The sequence below is a fragment of the Tinamus guttatus genome, unplaced genomic scaffold, assembly GCF_059628265.1.
Source record: "Tinamus guttatus ecotype Peru unplaced genomic scaffold, ASM5962826v1 Tinamus_guttatus_pri_ptg000459l, whole genome shotgun sequence".
NCBI classification, from domain to species: Eukaryota; Metazoa; Chordata; class Aves; order Tinamiformes; family Tinamidae; genus Tinamus; species Tinamus guttatus.
In genome coordinates, this window is record NW_028288993.1 from 8,534,034 (window position 1) to 8,554,574 (window position 20,541).

The window sequence follows — 20,541 nt, forward strand, 5'->3', positions numbered from 1 at the left end:
TCACTTGAGCCTTCAGTATACAGCACGTAGCCTGATATTCTTTTTGTTACAGAAAGATGATCTCATTTTTTTATGGTTTGTTAAATAAATGTGTCAAAATGACAAAAAGGCCAAGAGCTGATGTTCGTCAGAATGGCCCAGGGAGTTGGTGTGATGAGAGATCACTGTTTGCTGTATGCAATGACACACACGAGGGAGAGATACAGCCCCCTTTTACTGCTTGCATCGTGTGACCTGATGGGCTGGGGACAGCCCTGTGTGCGTGTACTGATGCCTGGATCTTCAGACAAATTTCATAGCCACTTTTTCCCTCTACCCTGGTTGTTAACATGACTATGGTGTGATTGAGTTTCTTTTCCCCCTTTTCTGGTTGTAAACTCTGTGTACTCATTCCTGTTTTGACCTTTCATATGTTTAGACTGCCATTACATCCTGTGTAAAACAGTGCCACATCCTTTTACTTCTCTATAATTTACTTTGTCTTTTCAAGTGGGAACTTTCCTCTGTCACATGGTCTTTCTTTGATCATTTTCTATTAAGCAATAATATAAGGCTGTGTGTGTTCTTCTGGCCTTCTTTATTTAAATGATTTCTTTGTGTGTCTGTAAATGTGAATAAGTTCTAGATTATTCGTCTCTCTCCTAACAAAGTGTCATGTAGTCTGTCCTGAAATCAACGATTGTTTTATGAAAGTTTCTTCAAACTTCAGGAAAAATGAACTACTTGATGAGAATAGTGCCATCAGGCTACATGCTGTTGGCAAAAAGGTCCATCTGACCTTTTCAATGGGCTGATTTAGGTCACGGGAGTTACTGGATTGATTCTCTAACTGGGAGTGCTGTGGGCATCCCTGAGTAAGGATGAGCCATCAGGTCAAGCAATAGAATTATTGAGTATGAAAAGTGCTGGATCATTATGGCCTTTCATAATTCTTGGAGTAGTGTATGTGAAGTTATGCATGCCCAGATGGGATCCAGACATGGGGGCATGGGAATCCTTTGCTGTGATGATTCAGCTTTCGGACTCATCATTTACAGTGGTTTACAGGGAGTTCCTGACAGGCAGGCTTATGCACCCAATAGATTAATTTAGGTTTTAATTTACTGGCCTCTTTGAAGCATCGGATATGGTCTTCTCTGGAGGCTGACGATGCAGCTCTGCGCTTTGCTGTGTCAGAGCACTCCCTCCCTTGCAGGACTTGGCAGTTAGAAATTCCTCCTGTTTGTGACTGTTAGCAATGCTTGGCAGTTTGCATGAAAAGAACAATTTACAAGTGTGTGTCGCTCTTGGAAATGATGGTAAAAGATTTGTCTGTATCTGTACAAGGTTTAATCTACTACTTTATTCAGCATCTACTTTGTGCCTGTCACTTAATATGTCATGCTCTCTAGCAAAACTCCAACTTCTTCACAGATCTTTTACAAGAAATGGGGAGTCACCTCTTCACAAAGGAGCTCTCCTATGTAGTCTGTGGCCTTGATGTTCAAATAATCCTGCTTTTGTCCACAAAATCTTGCAGAACTGGAACAAGAGCTGAAATAACTTGAGGGGGAGGATATTGGCAGGTTGGGAACAGGATAGTTTTCAGAAAATAATTATGATTTCCTTAAGAGGAAACAATTGGCAAGAATGTTATAAACTGAAGCAGGCTGAAATCCTAATAACGAAAGTACTTAAAAAGAAATGCGTGACTTTGCCTTTGGAGCTATTTTTTCTCTTTAAATCACTAGAAATAAATGCCTCATGCCTGGTTTCCGTAGCTCAATTTTTGTTTTCCAAGCTGTGACACATCGACCTAGTCTTATCACTGTTGGTACTTGGCCCTTTGGATTGATGGTCTTTGCTACTGAGAATCCAAGCTTTTTTTTGGAAACAGTTTTCTAGTGCTCTGACAACACTAGGAGGAAAGATCAGGGTTCCTTTTTCCAGATAGGCTCTATGCTTTTATTTCCCTCCTAGTATGGGAGATGGATGCCAATAATCCTTTTCCAAGCAGGCAGGGGTTTTCAAGCATTTTAGCAGAATAGTTGTATGAAATAGGTCATACTCAGGATAGGAAAAATCACCTGTTGCATGGTTCCTGGGAAGTGCAGGCAGGAGCTGAGCATTATGCTATATCTTGGTGCTAGAGATGTTATGGGTCAGCTTCCACTGTTATTATCTTTATTCAAGGCAGAGGTTGAACAGGAGTTTTCTTTTCTGGCTGATCTGACAAAGTGGTTGAAGACTACAGGAAAATCTGCTCAATTTGGTCTTCACCCCTCTAGCTTTTTTCAGGTTTTGTCGAAAACTTGCTGTCAAAACCATTTCAAAATGTTTTATGTTTAATACTGTATTTGGAGAGGATTTACAGTAACTTGGTTGCTAGCTCTGAGTGCACACCGGCTTCATGGACTTTGGGGAACTCTGTCACTTTTTTTTGGCATCAATTACCAGTCCTTGGAGTCTCATCCATTAAGCTGAATGCTCTTTCAAGCAAATACTGCTGCTCCTGGTGATGTCTGATTTCATTTAAGGCTTCTAGTTGGAGAAGTAACAAAGGCTTAATAATGCAATTTAAATGTCCTGAATCCGTGTTAAAGTGAGCTGCTAGCTAGAGAAGAAAACTAGCATCACCAAACAGATACCAGGCAATTCCTTTTGGATGCACATGTGCATATACTATAACCCCATAGAAAATAAATTTTGCAGTTTTTGCTTAATTTCTTGATAGGTAACAACTCTATGATACAATTTGCAGTACTGACATCTGTTGTATGCATTCAGATGTGTGTGACACTAAGTCATTAAAATAGTTTACAAGTTCTTTACTGTTTTTTAGAGAACTTAAGCTGGCACAGGGCAGGAAGAACAGGGAACATAGTAAGTCATTCTTGCAATGGTCCAGTTCTATCTATTCATGTTTAAGGGCTTCAGAGAATGTCTGCACAACAAACCCAGAAGTGCAAAGGTGTTCAGAAGTTTCAAAGATTGAAGCTAACTAAAAAAGTAAAATTTCAGGTCAGCCTTATTGAAAAGAGACTCTTATCTGGATTCTCAAGAAAGATGGAGCAGCAAACTGTACCTTTGCATCACCAGTTTGAGCTTGCAGCATGCAGGGAACTTTCCTAAAATGTTGTTCCATCCTTCCATAGGAAGAATTGTAATGTTTTATTTCTCATGAATCATGGATGTTGACAGATTGAACAGTTTTAAAAAAAAATAAAGCAGCTGTTAGGGCAATGAAGTTCCAAGGATCTGGCAATATAGAATGAAGTTAGTGGTCTGGTAGGATTCTTCAGTTTTATGAAGCCATGGCCAATAACTTTTCCATAAAACTAAACTGTAAAGAGTGTTTTTGTCATTGACTGAGAGCTGCTGTTACATGATGTTAAAGAAATAAAAATGGAAGATTTTATTTATTTTTTAGCCAGACTGAAGCACAAAGCTAATGGTCTAATGAAGGGAGAAGTCTGACCTTTTGGAAGGCAAATGCAGCATGTTTGCTGTGACATGTCCACAGATATGTCATGTGCATAAGCTTTGGCTGCACAGGATGAGACTGAATATGCTGCCTCTTTCCTGATTTTTTTTTTTTCCGGGTTCACTGACCTACAAAGAATTTGCTTCTCATCACTGAGAAATATTTTTTAAACAGTGTCTGTCATTAAAAAAATAAATAAAAATTCAATAAAGGGAAAGGAAAGAAATCTACCTTACTATAGCATCATTTCCCAGGTGGACACTGATTTGAAATCTCAGCAAACCATTCACAGCATGGACCCAAATGCGGACATAGTTTTAAGGTATTTAGAAATAATAGCTCCTGGCATAAGCACAGCATCAGAATTGGTTTTTATTGGTTGGCTTCAGGATGATAAGTATTATTGCCTGAGACCAGAGTTTGTTCTGGGAAGCCCAAGGAATGTGCTCAGGGTGAGGGTTGGTCCCTCAGGATGCTGCAGGGCTGCAAGGCAGTTCAAAGTCATGGGGTCTCCTATGTCATCTCTCGTCTGTATCATTCTAAACCGATATCACTCCAATAGATTCCTATCAGATATGGACAGATCGAATTCGGAGTGTTTTTCCATCTCGTGCTGGCCATGGTGTAGCCCACTGATGTAAGTATAAACAATCAACTTGAAAGACTGGCTAATGTGCTGCCTGTTTGCACTTGGTTAGGGTTTGGAGCCGCTGGAGAGAGTCCAGCACAGGGCTACGAGGATGATCAGGGGCCTGGAACATCTGCCCTGTGAGGAGAGGCTGAGGGAGCTGGGCCTGTTCAGCCTGGAGAAGAGAAGGCTGAGAGGGGACCTGAGCAGTGTCTAGAGGTACCTCAAGGGAGGCAGTGAGGAGGATGGTGCTGGCCTCTTTCAGTGGTGGCCACTGACAGAACTAGAGGAAACAGCCACAAACTGAAACATCAAAAGTTCCACAGGAACTTAAGGAAAAATTTTCTAACAGTGAGGGTGACAGAGCACTGGAACAGGCTGCCCAGAGAGGTTGTGGAGTCTCCTTCTCTGGAGATCTTCAAACCCGCTTGGACGCGGGTCCTGTGCCAGGTGCTCTAGGTGACCCTGCGTGTGCAGGGAGGTTGGACTAGATGATCTCTAGAGGTTCCTTCCAACCTTAACCATTCTGTGATTCTATGATTGGTTATCATCTTCCCAAGCTCCCTGTGTAGATGAGCTGTGAGATACAGTGATGTAGCAAAGATGAGTTGCGGTTGCCAAATTTAGCCATAGCTTTCTATTTCTCTTGATGTTGTTTCCTTGATTGTGCTTTGACATTACTTAAGCTGAGAAATTCACTGGTTGTTATTTGTTAAGGTGGGTTATTCCTGCAGAATTTTGATTGAGACATGTTATGGATTTGAGGTAATATTTAGGGTGGATGGAGTGACTGAAATTTTAAAACTCCACTTTTATGCTGTCTTGTTAACATACAAATTCATAATCTGGGGCATTTTTTGCTTTATAAAAACATGGATAACTTGTATGAAAATAGTCATGGTTGCAAATAAGGATGCTGTTTTTCAGTTTTGATTTCCTATCCTTCAGAATCCTTAATAAACTTTTACGGTCAAAATCCAGATGGTACTGCAGAGCTCACTGTAGTTCTTGATTTTTTTTTTTTTTTTTTTTCTCCTGTTTGTACTGATTATAACTCTCCCCAGATAAAGTACAAAACTGTTTGAATTTTTGGCCTTTGGCTGTTTGGAAAGCTGCTGTCGGCTTCTAGCATAAGCCTATTCATATTCAGTGCACATCAACAGCTTGCTGGTAGGGAGAAGCACGACACTGAGCAGACCACTTTGCCATTGCCCAACAATTTAAAAACCAATGGACCCTGCTGTATCAAGTCATCCTCTCTTTTTTTTATTGTTATTTTTTAAAAATAAGCAGCTCACCTTCCTATTTTTTCTAATTCATGTTGCTGTACTATTCCAAAGAATCATTAATTTACCCACTTTGAGGAAGTATTGTCCTGTGGAGATGGGGAATACAGAAGGAAGATTTTTAATCCTTTAGATAATTAAGCACTAAAATAAATGATTAAAAAATTATGAGGTGAAACACTCTGTTAGTTTTAATATAAAAATAATGTACTTCTCCCCGTGGAATGCAAGGGAGAGAGCTGCAGTCAAAATAAGGGAAATAAAAAATTGAATACCCTGAGCTTTTTCCTCTCTCCAAGTTGCCTCCTTGATGTCTCGCTGTGTTTAATGGGGCTTTGCCAAGCTGTTGGGAGGAGGACAAAATGAGTGTGGAATTTATAAATGGGATATTAGATGGAGGAACGATGTTATGGGCTGGGTGATCTGAGGAATACAACAGCAGAACAGATTGTGCCTTAGGGCTGGATGGGAGAGACGTATCCCTGCAAGTCTCTAAGCATGAGCAAAGCCATTTAGAGAGCTTTGGGGGCTTCTCTAGAAAAGGGTCTGTAAAAACTTAATCTGCTCCCAATGAATATCTAGAGAGAAGGAGAGAGATGAATGCAAAAAGAACCAAGGCTAGAGCAAAAAGTGTGTGCTTGTTTTGCCTCCCAAGAATCCCTGCAACTTAATTTGTGGGGGAAAAAAAACAAGCAGAAAGCCCTTGGGTGTGACTGCCTCTAAATTTAAACAAGATGTAGTGCTCCTACCCTTCAGCTGACTGTTCCTCCTCCAGGAATTGCACCAGGATCATGGGCCTTGCTTCAGCCTTTTATCACTGCTGCTCCTTACAGCATCTCATATGATGATGGGCCATTTCCTGATTCTTTGGATGCAATTTATTTCTACTTCCAGGTGGTGCTGAAGACTTGGCATTAATTCAACTTTTTAAATTAAGTCATTATTTTAACAGTTTAATGGAGGGATAGGAATTTTTAGCTTGTCAGGATTGTGGAGAGAAAGTTTTCCAAAACTGCAAAATTCCACTCTGCTGCTGGCTTCTTTCTCTGCCTGAGACTTGTTTTCAGTCCTGCAGCTCATGGCCATCCCTATATGCTTTATCTTTATAGCAAGCTCATTTTGCCTTTTCATAGAGCAAAATACTCCTGGCCTGCATTGCTTTAGTCTCTGGAGACTGAGACCACAACTCTGTTACTGTAGGTGATACATAGTAAGTATATGTTCATATATAGTAAGCTGCAGGCTCTCTGATGCATTTGCAATATTTACAGGCAAAGAGAGAACAAAAATAAATAGTAATACCCTTATTTGTTGGACCTGGACACTGTGAACAAAGCAACTCACACAAGGTCAGGCAGAGTTGGTGGCACAGCGAGATCTTCTGCACAGTGTGACCCGTGTGATGTCTCAGGATAATGCACGTCGTGCTACCTGTTGGTATGTTGATCATTGCTGAGAGGCGTTTTCCAGGCTGTTTCTGGTCAGGGTTTTTAGTAACTAACACCTTCGCAGAGGTTTTGAAGCTATCAAGCCCATTCTAATCTTGTGCATAAATTGCAGTGCATGGATTGCATTTGGGTAGTTAGGAGTAACTATTACCAGCTTGGGCAACCTCAGTACCTGTCCAGACAATAAACATTTAGTCAGGTGTTAAAATAAGAACTAACAAAGTATTTGTGCAATACAGCTTGGGAAATGGGATTTGCATTGAACGTCATCTGTGGTAATCCTTTATCACATTTCTGAATTAAGTATAAGGATTTGAAGTTGCTATGGAAAAATATGCAATTTTATTGCATAGGTTGGTCAGATGTTCAAATAGGAAATATTGTATTGTGTTTGCATCTGGTATTGTTGTTTAACAGTGCATGTCTTTAATCTTTGGGACTGGCAGTTCCTAGAAAGGATGGACATCTTATTCCTTACTGCAATAACCTACCTCAAGGAATTGCTCAACAGCACAGTTAAAAGAGGGATTTGGCAGTAAGAGTTATTCTTTGTCATTGAAAATGTTTTTTCAGTGTTCAGGGATATGCAGCACCACTAAAATCCAGCTAGCACAGTTGTACTAACGTACGGCTAGGCAACAACAGTGATGTGAGCCCTAATATTTATTTACAGAAAAAAACCTTCCTGGAAGGAGTGAAATGGTAGGGATCATAACTAGGATTCAAATAAATCTTTCTTTTGAAACCCTCAATCCTCTGGTGCTGGTGCAGTGTGAAGGAGCCTTTGTGTGCATGGTTGTTGGGCTAACTGCTAAAGCGAAACTCAGCCTTGTGCAGGAAACGGCTTCAAGTCTGTTTGACAGCCCTGAAAATAAGGCTGAAATGAAATATAAGTGGTCCATGAGCAGCTTTTGATGTGAAATCATTACTTTGAGTTTCTGTGTAGGTGCAGCTTGCTGTAACCATCAGATTTCTTTTTTAATATGGTGTGTGCAGTGGTTTTGTGGAGCAGATGCTGGTTGGGCAAATTTGCTCTCCTGTAATAGATCTGTGTTGCAGATGAAGATGTGGCCTTGGGCATGGGTACATGTGAGCCAGCCCTTACTGAGCTGCCGTGCAGAACTTACCGTAATGTGAAGTTATCCAAGCTAACTGTGTTAAACACCATTTATCCGGGCTGCATCTGTAGGGGTGGATGATCCTTGTTATTTCTGCTAATACCACCTGCACTGCTATCAACCCCACCGTTAATGCAGGGAGGTTACATCACTGCATGAGTCAATAAGGAGCTTGAGGTAAATCAAGGCTTAATAGGGGCTACTGAAAAGCATCACACCCATAGAGAAGTGGTGCCAACTCTTCAGGTTTTGCTCTAAATCCTCAACTGTTTTATGAAACAGCAGCTTTGTGAGTCAAGTTAATTCAAAGGAAGCTCAGCTTGTTTTTGTGTAGTTTTTGTTTGTTTATTTTTCCCCAATAAGTTTCTCAATATTGTAAAAAAAAATTCTTAGGAATCTGAACTGTGAGATTGAAACTGCACAGGCAAACACAGAGAAAATTTATTATTTTTAATATCTTATGACACTCCAATATTGAGGCTGGTGAATCATGCATTTTTCTAAAAAGTTCAGCTTTGTAAAGCTTTTAGCTGGTAATATTAAGAGAGTAATATTCATGCCTGTTTATAAACATTACCCGAAAGTCTCAGGAGATCTGAATTGGTTGTTTGGAGCCTTGGGCAAGTACTTAGCTCCTGCACCAGCTGGATGAAGGACAGTTTGCTGGGTCAGCTAGTGAACCGGTACAGGGGTCACTAGTAGGAGATGGTAGATATGTGATGGAAGCCAAGTGGGGGTGGCACTGACGCTGGAACCACTTCCCAAAATTTGGCACAGATTTGACGACGTTATCTGTCTGGTTGCTTAAAGGTCAATGCAGATTCTTAGGAAACTGGCCAAAGAGATTTCAGTGAAACCTGAAGTCACATTACTAGTACTAATAATTTTGCTGCTGCTTAAGGTTTCTGTTAGATCTATGTTATCTTTACAGAGATGAGGGATCTGATTGAAACCTAATACTGAAGTTTTTTTACATTTGATCTAAATTCTCCATTCTTTTTAACAGTGACTGAGACTCGTGGGATCCTGGAGAGCATACAAAGATTTTCTTTACTGCCAACTTACTTGCCTGTGAGCTATCGTATCCACAATGCGGATATTTCCTTCTTTCTCAAGGAGGCCAACCAGGATATTATGAGGAATTCCAGCTTGCAGTCCCGAGTGGAATCCTTTCTGATCTACAAATCTAAGAGGCCACCTGTGTTAAATGCCACCTATGGACCTTTTTCCACTGAACAAGTAGTGCCCCAGGACTTAATGTTGTCTTCAAATCCCTTTGCATCTACTAACAAGTTCTCCTTCAACTGGAAACTGAAGGCCTACATAATGAGTGACAAGATTTACCCGAGCAAGCCCAAAGTGCAGATCCTCTTCTACATCGTGGGCCGGGACTGGGATGACTACAGCACCACGGAGCGGCTGCCCTGCCTGCGGGTCTTTGCCTTCCGAGAGACGCGGGAAGTCCGGGGCAGCTGCAGGCTCAAAGGAGACCTGGGCTTGTGCGTGGCCGAGCTGGAGCTGCTGCCCAGCTGGTTTAGTCCCCCCACGGTTGTTGCTGGCCGTAAGAAGCCGACGGATCAGTCGGAAGGGAGCCCTGTGGAGCTGTACTATGCAATCCAGCCAGGCGATGAGAGAGGGGAATGCTTGAAGGAGGATGTAAGAAAAAGCAATGGCATTCGACCAGGGCACAATGACATTGATGAGTCAGCACCTCCCTTGCAAAGAATTGGAAGTGTTTTCCTTTACCAGACACATGCTGGCCCTTCCTTATATGAAATGAGGTTGGATAATAACATTGCCATCAAATACACACCAAAGACTGTCAAACAAGGTGACATTTTGACTTTCATTGTATCTATTGCTAAAAATTCAACAGAAGATCAGTTCACTTTGAGGTAAGGCTCCTCTCGTTCTTTGGTACCTTGTTTTTGTGTTCTGCTCTGGGTATGGGAAGGCCTGTTCTCATGTGTAAATTATCTACTCATTTGCTACTCTACAGAAATTAAGACTGCATTGCAAGTTGGTCCACTTGATTTCTTTCTTCTTACTAATGAGTCTAATGCTCATCTGAGATGTGATCCATTTTCTTGAAGTTGTCCTCTTGAGTATCTTTGCTTTTTTAAAAATAAATAAAATAAGCACCTCTCCTACTCTAACTTGAGACAAGGTAGCCTAGAGAGTCTGCTTCTCTGCTGATTAAACACTTCGAATTCCAAAATCCCAGGCTGAAGTTATGTTTTATGGCTCTGTTTTTTAAAATGGCACCAAAAGGTACACGAATCTGCAAGTGCAGCCTTGCAGGGCTTGGATATCTCTCCCATACTTCAGTATATAAATATGATTCTACTGGTTAAAATTTTTAGGAGGTAGAAACTGGTGGGGAATTAAGGAGGTTTTATGGGGGTTTTCTGGAGGAAGTGGGTTGTTGCAAAATCAGGTAATTTTTTCTTCAGAAATGTAGGATGTATAGACTGAATAACTACAGCTCTTGGCTACTTGCTCAGGGACTGTTATTTCTCCATCTTTTGGAGGATGAGCACTTGTAGACTATCTACTCTCCCTTTATGGTGTCAGGTTTTCATTTTCTGAGTCAATCTGCCTAAGATTCAGATTGCCTGTCTCGAAATTAGTCACTCACAAAGCAATCTGAATTCCTCATAGACAGTAAATGTTCAGACAGCTCTCCAGCTCTCCATATAATAATGTCTATAAAGGGATGTATTTCAGACACTCATGGAGATTTCTATTATACTTGACAATTGGTTTAAATATAAATATTAAAAGCCTTTTCTATCTTCTCTAAGGTAAAAGCCTTTAGTTGTTTTTACTTTGAAAATGTAGGATCTTAAATCTGACTTCAAAGCACCTATATTTCAGTGAGCTCTGATCAGTTGAAAGTAGAGTTAGCAATAAACATGAAAATTGTACTATAGGCTTATGAAATTTTCAAAAATGTTTCTTTTTAAAAATCAAGATGAAAATGGAATACTCAAACTTGTTTTAATGACTATTTCTAAAATTAATTTTCTGGAACAAAAGTAAACAGTGTATTTTATTTTGTCTTTTTATTTTATGAGCTATTGCATCATATAACAAAATTGGTAAAAAAAAAAAAAAAAAAAAATCAAACAGCAGTTTAAAATGAAAAATAAGACATTTTGTTCAAAAGCAATCACAGTTCATGTTTTAAAAAGGTAACCGTAGGTAAAAGCTCTGTAACTGCCTGATGCAGTCATGTTGCTCTTGTGAGTATTTCAATTTCTATTAAAGTGCTTTTTTCTAACAGAAGCTGCATTTCAACTGAAGTGTAATCTGCTATAATTTCAGAGTAGTTGTACTAAAGCTAAAGCCTCATTGAATGCCTATGTTTCATCTAGCTACAGCATGTTGAAGGTACTTTTTGTTGAGCTGTTTTTGGTCAGAATTGTAGTATCCATATTCTGCGCTCACCCCTACACAAAGTGTATATAGTGCATATACCTGGCTAAGTCACTTTCAGATGGCTTGTGCCAGTCTTTCTGCTGTAGATGAAAAAGCAAGTGCTTAGGAAGGAGCAAAAACGCAGGTTTATTAAATGCTGCAGATAAAATTAATTAATACAAATGCGTATACATGCATATGATCCCAGGTCTACTGCAGAATTTCTGTTTCAGCTGAAAGCCACTGAAAACACCACTGGTAAATGTGAAAACACAAACAGCACGGCCTTTAACCTGTTCTGATCAGGTTATTCAGCTAATGTTAGAAGCCATCAGAGACCTCTGCTACAGCCCAATCGTGTTTTAAGTCTCTAAAATCTTTGAGTTCTAGTGGTCTGTCAGACAGGATAGATTCAAAGGAGCTTTGCTGATCTTAGAATATGTAAATATGAAGGCATGGAGAGACATGTAAAATGTGACATGCCTCCTCTGTTGAAATGGGGCAAAAAGGAGCAGAAATGACCCTTTGGTAAAATTAATCAATCAAATGATTGATTATAATGTATAGAGAAAGGGTAGTAGGCCTCATCCACTGCTACAGCTCAGAACCACTCAGCTACTGGTTGGGGTAAAGAGAAGAGGTTGTTGGCCTCAGTTGTCATCCAGAAGGTCCCTCTGCATTATCCAGATGGTTCCTTACTGTGTATGGACTTTTACTAATCACTGGCCTGTGTTTTGGGGGCAGGAGGAGAATAGTGCTAGTATCTTCACCAGGTTCAGATACAGAACTTGGCTATGCATACTTGGCCTTGTCTGTTTTAAAGTGAAATATGGAACGGTGCTAATTGTCAGATCATGCAGTGCCACATTTTAAGAGGAATTTAGGCTAAGATGCACAATATTGGTTGCTAAGTATTTCTAGGCCTTGATACCATGGTTGCAAATTGAATAGAAGGACAAAGGGTTAAGTTATCCAGGCAGCCTGAATAGGAGCAAGCCATTTCATGGTGAGAGATGTCAAAACCTTGTCTAGTTGAGGGATTTATTTGAACTCAGTTTTTCTTTTTCCTACGTTTCCAATTGAACTGAGAATTTGAAAACTGCACAAATCTGTTATAAAAGGAGTTAGACCAAAGTAGGATATGTGTGTGTGTGTATATATATAAAAAACTTTTCAGCTATATTATAGAACTTTGTGTTGCTATTGGGTCTTGGAGAAGGATGGAGGATATTACCATATATAGAGAAGGGAGCCATTAAGCTTTCATATAGAACTACTCAAACTAGTAGACCTCATTATAAACCTCCTCATATCTGAGGTAGAGCTGTTTGAAATAAGATTGCTCAGGTCTAGGATAGAGGCTGTAGTTAGTAGATAGTCTCATCCCAGGACTGGAAATTAATGTAGGAAATGGAACAAAATTGTCCATGACGGGGACATGATTTTCATGCATGCTTTGCAGGAAAACCACAGTTCACTGTGTAATTTAGTAGCTGTCCTTTTCAAAACTAAGATTTTTAAGCAATTCCCATGATTACATAATCAACTCAAATTTGTGAACTACAGCCAGTGCTGCAGTTCCGGGGGTAGATGTTCCCCTCAGTCACCTGTAGGCTATAAACATGTCTCAGTTTCATGTGCACAATTTCATTTCCTTGGACCCTTACAGAGCAATGGTGCCTCTCCACAGTGATGCACAGATGCTTTCCCCAAGGGAAGAATGTAAACATCAGCTCTACCAGTTTTGGTGCAAATGAGAGAAATTATATTAGCAAAAAAGCAGACTGTGATGGGTGATGATAATTTAGGTGGCTAAGGACGTTGTGGTGTATGAAGATGTGGAAATTTTTTTGTAATGATGACTATATGCTACCAGGAGAAAGGGATAAGGTGTAGCCAGGCACCAGTGCTGGCTACAGGTCCAGGAGGATGCGGATGCCTCTGTCTGACATAGATATTTGATTTCAGTCCTCCTGCCTTAGCAGAATAAATTGCCAACAGCTTTTCTGAGTTAGCCCTAGCATGGGACAGCAGCTGATGAAGCAGAAGCCCTTGGACGGACCCTGGGAGCTCAGCACCTTCCAGTGACCACTTTTTTTTTTCCGGAATTGTGGTGCTATTCCAAGCTGTATCCCAAAGCATCACAGCTAATGCTGTAACCTCTGCTGTGTGTACTAGATGGCTGCATAATTTCTGTATATTTCAACTAGATGTTGCCTTGCAAAATGCCATGCCTATGGTAGATATCCAATAAAATCAAATGCCATTCAAGCTTAATTCAGTAGCAGTAACAGGAGATGTGAGCAGCTATTTGCAGTGAGCTCTGACCTGGAGATTTCTGGGTGGAAAAAACAAGAATTGAGAAAGACTTTTAGCGCAGAGCTAAAGAAACTCGGGTCAGTGATGTGTCGTGGTCCATATGGTTTCTCCTACTATATTCCGTGTAGTGTCAGAACATGCTGCATCTGTCTAATTTCTTAACAGGCTGATCCTTCTCTGATAACAGAAAGGTGAGCAAGAATTTTTCCCCTTCTAATATGATATACTATGAGCAAATTGCTTTTATTTTCATTTTGAAATGCTGTCCCTTATTTTTAGAAGTCCTATCTTGAGTGGCAGCAAGACTTGGCAACTGTATCCGTAATGTGAGGCCGAGGGCTGTTGGCAGAATGCTTTCACCATTGCTTTTGCTCCACTGGACTGGAAATCATGGCTTGAACAGATGGAAAATATAGGATGTGCAGGTCAAAAAAAAAAAAAAGGGAAAACAATCAAAGCCAGGAACAACTTATTTTTATGGAATATTTTTTTGTTCCAAAATAGCTATAAAGTCTTGCTAATAAAGAAAACTTCTAATTCAAGAAGCTGCTGAATGTGAAGTTCCTTTTTCCTAGGCTGTTGTTCTGTGCAGTGGAAGATTTAAAGAGGGGATGGGAAAACAATGGACTGCTTTTAATTTTAGGAAAGTGACAGACTGTAAGGGTCAAGGTCTAGGTTTTGTTTTCTTAATGAGCTTGAGAAATTAAAAGTCTACCTTAAGTCTGTATGGATATAAGAGAAAAGGAAGGAGATAAAATATAAGTGATGGGTAAAAAAGGCATAGCGCCTTCATTTGAGAGGTTAGAGTGGAGAACAAAGCCTTAAGAAACCAACTTCTTTTTTCCCCAGCTCTGTTTACACTTTGGTCTTGACCAAGTGGCTTTACCTTTTCAAAGTCACTTTATTATTGCCAATACAAACAATTATTTGAAGATGAGATGCTGTATGCAAGTGATGAACAATAATATCCTTGCAGTGAGGTGCTGTTAAATGCCTAATAAGCAGTTGTGTGTCCTGTGCTTCCATCCTGTCATTTTCTCTCTCCATTTGAATGTGAGTTAATGATGCACTGGGTGCTTTGCACCCAGCTGCATGGGAGGGCTGTGAAGAGTGGCATCAAATCTACCCTCTAGATCTAGTGTGTGGTTTGCAGGTTTTGTTGTGAGTTTGGGATTTTCTTGGTTGGTTGCTTTTGGCTTAGCATGTTGGTTTTTGCTTTGGTTTGTTTGCTTTAGCTCTGTGTTGCTGAGCTGTGATGGGTATGTTCTTTCCCCAGCCCAATCTTTTCACAGGTAACCCCTGTTCAGGTGTTAACCACCAGTGACATTATCTGGTCTCTTCCCCTATGCAGACAATAACTATCAACAACAGTCCCGATGGCTACACTCTGACAGGGACATAAAGGCTAAGTGAGCATAGCCAAAATAGGCTGAAACGAATGAATGTCTGTAAGTCAATCATCTCATAAATATGGGGACAACCTGAGAGCCCATTGAGCTCCTTGCATGGCAGCAGGCTGCATGCCAGGATCATCCCATGAGCAGGGATGCCTCTCAAGGATGCTCCTCGGGGTTGAGATCCTTGGTGCAGCAGAGCTGTGGTAAGTGCCTATAGCGCGCTGTTCAAATTTGCAAACTTTACTGATGTAACTGTGCACAAAATCATTTAGTCATAAACCAGTGATCAGGTCTGGGACTAAATCAGCGGGTAAATTATGTACTCAGACCCGGATTTAATTAAAGGTACCACATTTTAGGTATAGAGTTATCATAGAGGTATGATAACTATGCTTAGTAGTGAATCTTGTGTGTTAAATTATACACAGTTCTTATACTTAAAGTAAATAGAGTTGTATTGGCAAGTAATGATTATAGATGCTTTAGCTTCCCAAATTGTTTTTTCTTGAGAAATGTAGAAAACCTTTTCATTACTTTCTGGAACAGAATCCTAGTTACCACCATTGACCAGAAAGTTGGGTGAAATGCCTTCTTGTTTCACCTGTCCCTCTCCACATGCAGTGTGGAGCCGCTGGGAAGAGCTGCGGACACTGTCGGATGCTGCTGCCCCTTGGCACAGGTCCCGGCTGGTTTTGTTTTGAGCCGCAGAGGGATTTAGGTTGCAGCCGTTGGGTGTCTTTCTGCATTAGAGTGTGTGGGAAGAGCCGTTTCCCTTGATTTACCTGGTGGAGCCATCTCCTCCCCATTGGGTTTTTGTTGTTTTTGTCCTTTTGGTGGGAGGGAGGGTTTTGTCGCTGGCCCCATGGAGCAGTGCAGGGATGGGGCTGCTGGCCCTGGTGTGATACCTGCAAGGCTCTTGCCAGGGCAAGAGGCTTGCAGTGAGCATCCAGTGGGCTCAGATAAGCACAAGCAGAATTAAAGCCCCCGTGTTGTGTTTTTCCTCCTACAGCAAGTAGATTTGTATGTGAAATAACTTCAGAACCAGTTCCTTTTTGCTCTTCTACCTACCTGGAACTTCTGCTGTTTTCTCCTTTCTGGGAATGTGCTTTCTTCCCAGCTGGGATCAGCTAAGTTTGGATTGCAAAGTCTGATGACCTAAGTGCAAGCGTGAGAGACGATGGTGGGAGTGAGAGTCATACTGCAGAGCCGATGTGGGAGTGCAGGACGTGGGGATGGAAGGATTGCAGGAGCGTACTTCTTTGCAGGCGTTATTTCTGGAGACTGGAATAGTTCTATATGAAAATCCAAATGGGGAAAATTAGTTGTGCTGTTTAAGCTCTGCATTTTCTTTTGTATTTGTGAGCTAAAATATACAAGAGATGAAGCTGTAGAGGAAAAATAAACTCCAAGGGAAGAAAAAACCCTTGTGATTGACAGAAATGAGTGGAAGCTGTGAGATGAGTTTTGCTATTTCTAGCTGTGTCCTAGACATCTCAGTGTGACATAGAAGTCTAAGGCCAGTCTAAAATAGAACTTGGCACTCCAAAATTGCACTTAAATAGAACTTAGTTGTGTAATTGCGAATGAGTAGTCCACCAGGATCCCATCGGCTTTCTCAGGCACATGGGTTATAAGTGTGACCTAATAGCTTACTAGGTAGTTTATGGTCCTAAATACTGTATAACAGGACCAGTGGGAAGCCTGGTGAGGTGACACAAAGGAGAACTTTTAAGCATCACATCTGCAACCAGAACAAATTTAGGATTAAATGCATATATCTAACAGCTGGAACATAAATTTTAAGAGAGAGAAAAAAAAAAAACGAAGTCTTTGTTTTCCTCATTTACTAAGAAGAATTTAGTAATGTTTATCATGATAGAATGTCCTTGATTACTGTTTTGAGTTCTGTTTTGTACCTAAGAATGAAATATATTCCAACTGCAATGAACTGGGGAACTCTTGAAATATTTAACATTTCGTAGGGTCTTTATTTCAGTGTACATATTTTTCTCAACCAACACTAAATGTTGCTAAGAAGAGGAGGAGATTGAGACCATTTTTTCAATGAAGGAATTCTACATATTGTTCTTTATAAACCTCTCAGAGTAAGAGGTTTAAGCTGTGGTCTGCTTTTTTCATTGTCATCTCTTTGAAAATAATTGTGGAAATGCAGTGACTGGTGTGAAATTGTGGTAGTGAGTAAGCAATAACCATTGATAATAGGAGAAGGTTCCTTAAAAGGCCCCTGTAGTTCAGCTTACACGAACTTCTCTTGTCAGTCATGTTATCTAACAATGAGTAATAACCAGACAAACACAAGAGGCTGCATAAATACATGAGAGCAGCAGAATCAAAATCATTAGCACTCAAGTTACATGGCAAGAAAATTTGAGCAGGGCTCTGGATGTCCCTGCTGGAGCAGGGGGGTTGGACTAGATCTCTAGAGGTCCCTTCCAACCTCAACCATTCTCTGCGTCTGACATGTTTTATCAAATTGCCTGTGTGCTCTTCCAGAGCTGAGCTAAATCAAATTTTATTCTTACACTGCACTCCATCATATTTTGGAAGTAGAAACAATTGGGCAATAAATGGTAAAGACGAAGGTTACCAGCCACATAAAACTCTGTAATGAGATACTATTTCATGGTATCCCAATCTTAAATTTTTCTCTCTTCCGCTCAACTAAAAAGGAACCCAATGTCATGAACTCTTTTTTCCTTTTTCCATAGCTTTGATTTGTTTACTCTCATTCCACACTCCAGTTTCTACAACTCCTTGTCTTGTGCATGGTATGTCTGCTACTTCTTTCTCCTTCTGCAAATGCTCTTACGGCTTAACTTGGCCAGTCTGAAGTTAAGGGGAGAGGGACATCTAGAAGAAAATCCCTCTGAATCTTCCAAATAATTGCCTCCATTTGGAGCTGTGCGTTGTTGACTCCAGAAACATTCTTAATGTAATTATAAATTTTCCTGTGTTATTTTCCTATCTATTCCTCCCCTATTGTTCCATTATATTATTGTTCAGTGAAGGTAGGAGAATGTATTTTCACATGTGTCTGATCAGGAGGTTTTTACTGTACCTGTAAAATTTTAGCTATAACTTCATTAGTGCAAATGTTGCTACCCCTCACAGAGAAGTGACAGCAAATTGTTCATTACACGAAAATATGATGAAGCAGTATCTTTTCAAATTCATTAAAGGGCCATGTGCTAGCATCTTGTACTTTGTATCAAGAATAGGACATTTAATTAATTTTAAAAGTAGTGCCACCTTGCCTTTTCATGTTCAAGACAGCTGAAAAGAAGCATTTTTTTTCAATTTACTTCTACATCAGTATGTTTCATTTTTAACTGACTGTGCAATGTAGATCTATTCCTTGCTAATGAGGCCATCCAAGTACATTCAGGTGAGCCCTCAAAAACACTACTAGTCTTTCAGAAGAGTCCAGTCTTTGGTCATTTTTCTGTATTCACATGAGCAAGCCTGTTCATTTGGTGGGAGCAGCAGAACATCACAATGTGCAGAAACATCCCATCTCCCCCATCCTGGCAAAGGCTGTGTTGCAGTGATGTTGAAGTCTAAGAAATGTTCAAAAACATTTTCTAGTGCTAGGGAGATCCAGATACTTGGAATCTGCCCAATCCTTCAGTGAGAAAAGAGGATAAGGGATGCAGTAGTCTGAGAAATTCCCTTTTTTCTTTCTTTTTGCAAGGGAGGTTTAGCCTTTTTTAATGTTAAACCAAGATTAGAGTCAAAGTGGGTTCAGGAAAGACAGCTCTGCCCAGCACTGTTAACACTATCTTGCAAACTTACAGTATCCTTGAGGTTTCCTGGTCTCGTAGCTCGGTTTGCCCTTTCTGTAAAGGTGGCCTTTAACAAGGTAAATCACTTTTGACAGTCTCCTGGGCTGTCACCTCTGTCAGACCGTATCCTGTGTGTAAACTAGACGAGTGACACATTGAAGTAAGTGGGAGAAGTGTACTAGCACCTAAGAGAATGGAGTTGGTCTTTATTGTTTCCTCCTAATAAATGTTATTTCCTAATCTAAGCCTGTACACTGATTGCCTTCCTGAAGTGGTGCTGAGGTGAAATTGCCCCTGTGCTTCTGAGTGGCAAAAGGCTCTCAAAGATGGATTTTTTTTGCTGTATTCAGCATACTGTACAAGTACAAATTAACTTTCATACCCTGTTTATGAGGTAGTCAAACAAGTATAATTTTCTCCGTCTTGCAGACAATGAAACAGCTTTCCTGCATTTCTAAGTGACTTGCTTATGGCCCCAAAATTATCAGTAGCAGGATGAAGATAAGTATTTAAGGACTATAGGCTTCTGGGGCACTCTTAGTTCCTATTGCACTGGTGGCTTATATTAAAAAGAAAATGGTTCTTTCTGTTAAGGGCGTTCTAGTTAAGATCTTTTGCCTTGAATATCAAACTCATAGTGACAGAGCAGGTGTCTCAAATGCCTCACATAGTCCTGGCAATATATGTAAAAACATTACACATGGCCTTTTTTTTTTTTTTTTTTTTTTAGATTACATTGAGCAGAAGGTTGTAGCTGATCCAGTACTTTAAAATTATTATTCCCTCTGTGTTAGGGAAACACTGGGAGCCTTAGTGAGGGACAACTATTTTTTTCAATATAATTCTTTTATTAGCTTAGGAAAATGGAGAGAATCAGCAGTTACTTGCTTGTAGCTTGCAAATATGGGCTCTTCCAAAGGGAGGAGGGAGGTTTGGGGTTATATGAGTTAAATCTCTGGAATCAATATCTTTTGAGTTTTATTTTCTTCCCATAAAACTTCTCAGTTCTCAATGGAGAAAACATTAGAGACTCCTCTGTGGTAAGAAAATGAAACAATATGAAAGAAGGCTGTCAGGTCTGTGCTAGATAAGTAGAAGACAGATGGTAAGTGTGATTGGCACCGACAACGTGTGAGCAGCCTTGTTTGCAGGTGCTGCTCCTGCCATCCATCACACTTGCACCTAATAGTGGGATATGTCACTGTGATGCACTTAAATCCCCAAATGACTGATAAAGTGAAGCCATCAGGAAGAAGGGCTTGGGTGAGAGCACAGTGCTGGGAGCAGTGTGATTTTTAAGGTGCGTTAACACAATAAAGTAGCATCAAACATTGCGTTTTGATGTAACACGCAGAGCACGTGCTTTTCCACTGTGCATACGCTCCTTTGCACTGCTGTTGATCTGTGCGAGGATTTCTCATTGCTGGAGCAGGACCAGGACACTGTGCATCACTTGGGTCTTTTCTGAGCTTGGAGCCAGGGAGATCCTTCATGGTGGGTCACTGCTCACCCACCTGCCATTTCCTTGAGCATGGGATAGTTTCATGCCACCTCTGTTGGGTTCAGGGCAGTGAGCCCATGGAGAAAGCTCAGAAGCTGTCACAGAGCTGGCTCTTCTCTGCTTTGGATTCGGGGCTCATCAAAAGCCCTTCAAAACTC

General features: G+C 40.5%; 1 protein-coding gene across 1 annotated transcript in view; it reads left to right on the plus strand.

The window, feature by feature from the left end:
• The window catches only part of TMEM132D (transmembrane protein 132D), a 209,190-nt gene that overhangs the window by 41,322 nt on the left and 147,327 nt on the right, over nucleotides 1-20,541 (plus strand). Inside the window, exon 2 of the mRNA XM_088532496.1 lies at nucleotides 8,950-9,838. Coding sequence (XP_088388622.1) covers nucleotides 8,950-9,838 — 889 coding nt within the window. The remainder of the gene's footprint in view (nucleotides 1-8,949; nucleotides 9,839-20,541) is intronic.